The 9,090-nt window shown below is 31.0% G+C and overlaps 1 protein-coding gene across 4 annotated transcripts in view; it reads right to left on the bottom strand.

Moving 5' to 3' along the window:
* Positions 1–894: 894 nt before the first annotated feature.
* LOC105145690 (ATP-binding cassette subfamily G member 4) overlaps positions 895–9,090 on the bottom strand; it is a 44,633-nt gene continuing 36,437 nt past the window's right edge. For all 4 annotated transcript variants that reach the window (XM_011055470.2, XM_087413153.1, XM_011055458.2 and 1 more), the window contains 7 exons: positions 7,144–7,382; positions 6,654–6,947; positions 4,596–4,759; positions 4,266–4,434; positions 4,061–4,161; positions 3,628–3,969; positions 895–3,552 (listed from right to left, as the gene is read on the bottom strand). In XM_011055470.2, the coding sequence (XP_011053772.1) occupies positions 3,394–3,552; positions 3,628–3,969; positions 4,061–4,161; positions 4,266–4,434; positions 4,596–4,759; positions 6,654–6,947; positions 7,144–7,382 (1,468 nt within the window). In that variant the 3' untranslated portion in view covers positions 895–3,393. The remainder of the gene's footprint in view (positions 3,553–3,627; positions 3,970–4,060; positions 4,162–4,265; positions 4,435–4,595; positions 4,760–6,653; positions 6,948–7,143; positions 7,383–9,090) is intronic.

The raw sequence follows: 9,090 nt of genomic DNA, 5'->3' as shown, positions 1-9,090 counted from the left end.
TTCAAAGTGACCTTATCTTGACAACGCCACCCAAGATCAAACCAATACCATCTTATGCCCTCCTCGAATAAAACTTTTGTCTGAAACATTTTTCGATTTAACTTAGTGTTTCTGAGATATTTGAGTGGATCCTTTAAAATGGAACACCGTATATTATATGTATAATAAGATATATATTTTTATATTTTTAATTTAATTTCTTAAATAAAGATCAAATTTTTTGTATGGAAAAAATGATTTCGTTGGAATATCTCAAAATTTAACTAGCTACAAATCTGAAAATAATTTTATTGGACTATAAAAATAATTACATAAGAATCTCAAACATAATGAATAATACTGCAAAATGTTTTGACATTCTAGTAATCATTTTGAGTATCCTATATATAATTATTTTGATGGTTCAACAAAATTATTTTCAGATCTACATATCAAGCTAAATTTTTAAAGCCTTTAATAAAATGAGAGGACCTCGTTAGCCTACAAGCACTAGTAATTGTCTACAGCACTATTTGTCTATATTACATTTGCCGACAGGTCGTTTGCGCACTACGTTTGCCTACAGTTCAATTGCCTATGTGTGCTATTGCGCAAATACATATAAAATTAAGAGAAAAAAGCACATTTGCGCACACGACACTATTGTTCACAAAATATATTGCATATATAATATTATTGCGTACAGATCGATTATCTACAAGCACTATGCTCTGTTTTCTACTTTAAAATTTTTACACTGTTTTAAAAACAAATTATTTTCTGTAATTTAGTCTTAATTTTATATTCGTGCGCAAAAATCCTTATAGGCAATCGATCTGTAAGCAATTAGGTATATGTATACAAAAAAAATTTTTTAAAACGATTATGATACAACAGAGATTATTGAAATTGCAATTTATCGTATTACAAAAAGCATATTTTATTCGTATTGTACAGCGTAAACTACAGTAAGGATTATGCCAATTCGGCATAATTATAGATACATGTACATCTCGACGCATCTTCTTTTACAAAAGTATATTTATACTAACAATCAATTATGTTATCAATTGATTATTGTTCGTTTCATTTAACAATAAGTAAAAATATACATGTACTTATATCGTAAGGACTGCTTTATCCATTTGAGCGTCGCAATCGCATTAATACGTATTCATATTTGTAAATCGTCGATTCAAATCCTTAACTTTGGTGAGTTATAAGAAAATATATAATACAAATAAGAATTTTAATATATTAATTTACAACGACATAGAGTCATCTTAAATTGTTATTTTCCTTTCCCGTTTTTAGAAGTTTTATTTCTACCACTTAACGATTTAACACTAGAAAAATTAACTCACGCTTGTTTGTAATCTTACATGTATATGAAACATATACTTACTGTATATGAAAAAACCTCTTGAGTAACAATTCATATACAACAAATTAACTTAATAATTTAATTTGTTTTCAAAAATGTATAAAAATTTGTTTTTTGCATCAGTTTTTGAGCACTGATACAGATACAGAGTAACGTAGAAAGAATTTATTTGCCATTATTTGTTCTAAGTTATCTAAAAAATATCTTTATGTACATTTGCACGCTATTATCTTCAACATCGAAACCTAAGCAAAATACAAGTCATTAAAATGACATTAAAATGATTAAAAATCACGTTTTAATTATGTATTCGATTTATTTTAATGTCATTTTGACTTGATGTTATCGTGACTTGTTGTTCTGCTTAGGAATATGACTGCGAAATTCGCAAGCTTTTAAACGTGCGTAAACACTCATTTTGACAGCTCGATAGAACCGTCTTTCTCTTGTAAAGCATCAAAAACATTTGACCTTCAATGTGTGAACTTAATCTGGCAAGATATATATATGTATATAAATTCATGCGCTTATAAATCATTTCAGACGTTCGTCGTTTCATCCGACCTTAATTTTAAGAACACAATTATTCACATTTGATCTTCCTTAACCCTTTCTTCTTTTTCTTTGCATCATGAAGCTCACAGCCATTGGATAAAATAGAATGGTTGTTCGTGAAACATCATTGATTAAGGCATGTTTGTTCACACAGATTAGGCACAATTGAGGGCAATTAATAAGACGCTCTTGAGGAACACGTACGAGTTGATCTTTTCGTTTTACCTTCGTTTAGCCGCACAATTTAGTAATAAGCATTTGAATTCTTCTTTTTTCAAATGATTAAAGTGTTTAAAAAAATTGCTTTGAATTTCTTTAAATATTGTACGAAACTGAAAGATTTTTGAAAGTTTGAGAAGACTCTTGAAAGTTTTGAAACTTTTGAACTTCTAACAAATCTTTCATTTTAAATGTTTGAAAATCTGGATGTGTGTTTTTTTTTTAAATAAGACTGTTTTGTCCGAAATGAGATAAAGTGTTAAAAAAAAGATGTATTCTTAAAAGATTTATACGTTCAAGATTATATATTTTAAATATTATTTTGTTTTGACTGATATTCAAAACAGTTCCAGTTTTTGGCATATATTCCAAATAATTGATAATATCTTAAGTCACTGCATGATCACGCTGATTTTATGCTTGAATTTAATGCTTAAATTTGACCATAAATTCAAGATCAATGCTTGATTGTGTTCTAACGAAAATATACATACTCTCTAAATTCTTTGGAGTGGAATCTTATTCTTGAAAAAAAAATCTTGAAAGGATGATTTTCAATTTTTGAAATTGAGATTTCACAATTCAGAGTGAGATTCATTCTAAAAGATTTAGAGAGTACTGACATAGTAAAAAGGGGAAGATATAGTATATTTCAAATATACACGGTGTTCGATAAGTTTTAACAAAGCGCTCATGTAAATACAGCGGATTAAACTGAATTGAAAAGTCCTCTGTTTAGCCCGCTATATATGAGCTTTGCGGACACCCTGTATATGTATACGTGCACATATATATATATAGTATAGAATAGTACCCTGCACAAATGTTGCAATCGTAACTACCAGCCGTCGTCGTTATTAAATTAAGGATATAAATAAGTTACATTAGTATTGGTCTTATTATCAACTAAACTTTAGCAACTCTAAAATGTGACAAAAAGTAGATACTTCGTAATACTTTCGAAATGTATTAATGCCTCTTCGACAATGAATATTATTTTCGCGAGAGTTCTCACCGAGAAGTCGCGAGAATCCATTGTTCGCGTAAAGTTCCTTATATGATTGTTATTGATTGTTATTGTCGCGAGATGCTGGAACCGAGTCTTCGTATCGCCATTTTAAAATATAATTTACGAGATTATGAAAAATGCATCCATTTTTGCCTGCGAGGTTCTACGCGACAGATAATAACACTTGTATTAACTAGCATAACTTGTAACCACATCTGATTTTACAACGTTTATACATATTGATGGTTTATCGGGCGGTCTTAATCTTCCAACGCAGGAAGAGATACGCGGCAATTCGCAGCACGACAAAGATGAGCAGGAGAGCGAGAATATCCAAAGTAAAGTCAGCGTTAAGCATGTCCAATTCTTCCAAAGTCGTCTCTGGATCCTTGAAGTGGCAGTATACCTAAAGTGCACAAAAAAATTCAGCAACACCTGTCGCAGTCAACAATCAATATTGCGAATGTAGTTTTTAACCTACCTGGAAACATTTTAGTTTCTCTCGGCCGAAGCCGTAAATGGTCAAAGCAGTTCCTTCAAAACCGTATCTGATGTAACTGAGATATGTGATCCATCGTAGATAGACCGGAATCGCGTCGAAGCTGACGAAGAATCCTGAGAAGAGAAGAAAAGGCACCGACATCACCGGCGCGAGGAACACGCCGTTTTGCACGTTCATCGCCGCACCTACCATGAGACCCACTGATTGAGCAACAAAAGATATCAATAAACAAGTGCCCAAGAACATGGAGAATCGCGTTATATCCGCTGGCTGACTCGTAAGGAAGTACACAACAGTGACGTACAATATACAAAATACCGTCTGAAAAGCAAAGGATGAGAGAATAATTATGTATTCGTTTGTGCAACACTTATATGTTATTTCTTTTCTGTCGTTATCTGATAAATCTTACCTGAAACGGTAGATCCGAAATGGTAATCGCCAAATAATACGACTTTAGAGAGTACCATCTGTTGAAGTTTTCTTTCAAAAGTACAGGCAGTTCTAACGGAACTACAAATAAAAAAAATAAATAAGTAAATGGTTATTATAAGGATAATGTATTAATGTTGCTCTTCGCGGTCGCGAGGTAATAGTGTAAATTACAAGCAACTTACAGGACAGAATTGTGATTGTCATGGAAGTATACATCAGGAACAACATGTTGAAGAACAAGAAACCCAGATTACTAAGTACTTTGGCGCCATCGTTTCCGATATCGTAATACAGTGCGCTGATTAGCCCTGCTACTAGAATGTGAGCGAAAAGTCGGAGATACATGAGAGTCTGCAAACATATAGGAGGAACATTAAAATTAAACAACATTTAAAAATTTAGAAATACAGTAGAGGTGATGAATATTTCATAGATAGTTGCGCAACCTTAAAGCTGCGAATATCATAAAACTCATAGTTAGAAAGGCGAGTAATCTTTCTTTAAACACCTACCCAATCTCTACGACTGAAAAGTAGGGCGCGCTTCAGAATGATGTAAAATTGCTTGAACTCGGATATGGGATATCTCTCAGGTGTGACTACGATTGATTCATCGAGCAGAGCTATGTTAGCATTGTCCTTCTTATCCGAATCTATTGGTATTGTCACATCTAATGCTAAAATATCGATTTTAATATTTATATTGTCTTACTGTTTGTAGCATATTTTATATATTTTGTTATGATAAATCTACGAATTTGTCAATAACTGCTCTTTGTGATCATTATACAGCGTGTTTCATTTTTATTTCCCTAGGCAGGTATTTTTAAAAATATGGAAGATACGGAAAAATGTTTCGGATAAAAGTTTTATGATTTCGAGGACGATATAACATAAGATGGTGTCATTTATTTGACCTCGAATGCTGTCGTCAAAATTAGAGCAAGGTCGATCTTTTGGATTTTTGGAATAAAATCCCTTATTTTTTATTACATATTCCTGTAGCTTTCCTCGAAAGCTTTTCTAAATATTATAATAAAATTTTTTCATGAAGTTCTTCTTTAGTTACAAGATTTGATTGATCCTCTGGTGGAAAATTTCGCTGAAATTATTCCATATTTTGGAACACTCGCCAAAATTTTAGCATTTCAAAAAAATTTCAGTTTAATTTCAGCGATTCATTTTCAGCAAAATTTCAGAGAAATTTCAGTTCTATTTCAGCAATTTTTTTAGTATATTAGCTGAAAAATTCAGTTTCAGTGAAATTTCAGCAAATTTTCAGCAATTTCACTGAAATGTTCTAAAATGTGGAATAATTGCAGCGAAATTTTTTTACCAGGAGAAAGTCATAGAACCGTAAGCATTACCCAAGGTGTAGCATTCCCGATGCGACGGCTAAAACCTTTCAAATATTGTTCAGAGTCATGACAACATATAAAATCAAGGCAATGGGAGCTCATACAGCACAGAATTTGCAACAATATCGCTGCAAAATCTCTGCAACATTGCTGCAATATGTAATGTTGCTGCAATGTTGCAGCAGTGTTGCTTTTGTACTACTACTAGGGAGGTTATTTCTCCTATTTTCATTTTTATTGTAAAAGTAAAAAAAAAGAGGAATAACATTGGCTTACTTTTACATAGTTGTCAAGGTTATGACCCTGAATAACATTTAAAAGATATTAGCAATCGATTGTGTAAAGCTAAACCTTGGATAATGTTAATGCCAGCGGCACTGTAACTTTCAAGCCTTATAATTCGAAAAATACTTTATGAAAAAATATTTTGTTATAGTTTAAAAAGCTCTCAATGTGAGCCACAAAAATAAAAAAATAGAAGATTCCATCTAAAAAATTCAAAGTGACCTTGCTCTGTCTTTAACAACACAAACCCAAGCAAACCAACACGGCACTATCTTAGATCTCCCTCAACATCTTAAACTTTTGTCTGAAACGTTTTTCCGTATCTTTCATATTTTTTGAAATATTTGCCTGGGAAAATTAAAATGAAACACGCTGTATAACCTTTGCGATTCAAATTATTTCTTGAAAGTAAGCGAAGATTAAGTAGATAACTCATTCTAAACTTTATCTAATCGGTTGATCTAAACATGAATCAAAGAATTTTTATTAATTGAAAAAATTATATATGTAGATCTTAAAAATATAATTTACTGAATATAATTATATATAATTCGTATATGATATATTATAATGATTATATTATATCATATACAACGATAATGATCATATAATTGATGAATTATATGATAGGTTGACGCATTATTGAAATTAATTCGACATAAAACCACAAAGGATTAAGATAATAAGAATTAATCTAATTAAGAAAATATAAAGAGTGAATAAAAAGAGAACACACTCATGCCACAGAAGCTTGCAACAATATTACAACATTGCAGCAATGTTAGTGTAATATTAATTATAGAAACTATTATATTAATTATATTAATTATAATTATTCAATTATATTAATTGAAGTTATTTATAAACAATTGAAAAGAGTCGTCATGTTACAATCATTACCGAAATATATAATAAAAAAAAATGTTACCTTGCTTAGCAATGTCGTTTGTAGTGTAATCATGAATGAGTTTTCCGTTATTAATTTCGTTTTTCTCCTCCGGGAACTTTTCCTGCAGATTACTGATATCGTTTTTGTCTTTGATCTTTGCTTTGTCCAAATTATCGCTGTTCTTCAATATACCCGTCGCAGCAGTGCAATTGTTCATTCCCTCTTTCGTCTCGGAGAATGGATGTCCTTCACGTATATCGTACTTGCCGTTGTTTATCGCGTTAATTAAATTCTTGATATTGTCACCATATTCGCCGCACGACACTTCAATGACTATAAAGCAGACCAGATATCATATACTATAAATATTTGCGTAAACAAAAATTACTAATCTATTAAAAATTATTAATCTAAATAACAAAAATAAATCTTTTATAGAGACAACTTTTTCAAAAGCACATATTTTCCTTACTTTATCTTTGTTTTAATATAAAACGGTTATAAAATAATCTTATTTAAAAATACTTACTAAATGATGCTGGGTTGTGATAACTCGGACAATTGAGGCCAATTGATCTTAGGAAAGGCACCAACTGTGATGTAGAACCTTGATAAACGCATTGACCTTCGGCTAACGTATAGAGAGCATCGAACATCTCGAAAAGTCTTGCACTAGGCTGATGAATTGTACAAATTATCGTTCTGCCGCCACGTGCCAAAGTTTTCAGCAACGAGATGCATTGAAAACAGGATGAGGAGTCCAGACCGCTGTAAACAACCAAATAAAATCAATCAGTATCGTTATAGTATCCTTATACTTTCTTCCTCATTATATTAGCATATTGCATATTTTATGACAGCGTTAGAAAGTATAATTGTATTGGCATATTATATGATATTATATGTATATACATCGACGAGATACTATTAAAGATCCCCTGGTCAAATTTTCGGCGGTATAAAAAAGGCCCCAAGGGCCCGAAAGTAATTGAAGAGCGCTAACATAAACATTTGGCTCATACATTATTAAATTCATGATTTTTTAGTACATAAATGTTCCATAAATAAATATGCATATTTGTAAAGCTATAATATCCTATATATTGCAGAAAAATTACAATTTTTTCTCTGCAATATCATTTCTGTTGATAATCAAACTTTGACAATAACACTGAAATTATAAATTTTAAAGAAAAATAGAGTATTATTGAGTTCTAAATGCATAAATACGTCTATTAAACTAATAAATCATGAAATAAGTACAATATTATCAGTTTTTAATTCTTAATTACTTCAATATATTTACAAGGACGCGAACTCTGCGTTAAGGGGGGGGGGATGTCGATATTTTTAATAGTATCTCGTCGGTGGTGTGTGTGTGTGTGTGTGTGTGTGTAATATATTCATATAATAAAATAAAAATGAATAGAATTATTTATGATATATATTTTTAACCGGTTAATATCTGTTATATGTGCTAATGAAGAAGTATATATGAGCAACTATGAACGATCGTTAAGATAATTATTCGTATAAAGGAGAATCAAATTCTCGTACAGACCTTGAAAAAGTTGAAAGGACCGGTCTGATTTACTTTTGTGGCGTTGTCTTTTGCCATAAAGGAAACTGATATTGAGCGATTCTTACGGAACCGGTTAAGGAATGAAAAACATTCTGCGAAGGACATGATATTACACACGTAGAGTTAGAGGAAATCGAATTCAAACTTTTTGTACAACATGAATTGTTTTTATTAACTTGTGTCATTACACAAACACGACATATCCATTACAAAAATCTAATTCTGAAAAATAGTAATTAATTATTCTACGTATTAAAAGCACTATTATTCACTTTTCATTATTTACTTTTAGTACTTGAAATAAATAATTACTGTCTTCTAGTGTATAATAAATTGACCAATATTAGACCAATATTATTTCTGTAAGAGATGAGCTAATTTATTATAAATCATCGTATATGATAAATGCGTGGAATGAAATACGCCGCTGTAGATGCAAAAATTTCAATATACCATCTCTCGTCAGTGAAAGTCTTCAGCAAGAAAGAAACATTTAAAAAAAAAATCTAGTATCGTTTACTTTCTCCCGCTGCACGTTATGCCCTTTTGTATTTTATTTCGACTGACGTGAGATATTTTAAATGCGCGATATTTGTATATGTAATCTCTTTATATATTACAGGATTCAAAATGTGGATCAGTTTTTAGAATAATAAGTAGAAGACATTAAAAGAATTTAATCTAATAAGTTATTTAATTTTCGGACAGACTTGTGATAATTTCTAAGATTCAATGTTCGTGTAAACATTTATCGTTATATAGTTATATGGAAGATGCAGTCACTTCGTTGCAAATCCGGAACGCGGCCGATCGTTGTATCGAGAGTTCCTTGAAAGTTGCAAAGAGAAATTCAACGTGAACTACATGACGCGGTCATTAAAATTAAAAAAAAAA

This window comes from Acromyrmex echinatior, chromosome 14 (assembly GCF_024713525.1).
Source record: "Acromyrmex echinatior isolate Ae372 chromosome 14, ASM2471352v2, whole genome shotgun sequence".
Lineage (NCBI taxonomy): Eukaryota > Metazoa > Arthropoda > Insecta > Hymenoptera > Formicidae > Acromyrmex > Acromyrmex echinatior.
Note: the sequence above shows the minus strand (reverse complement) of the source record. Positions and strands in the feature narration are given on the sequence as shown.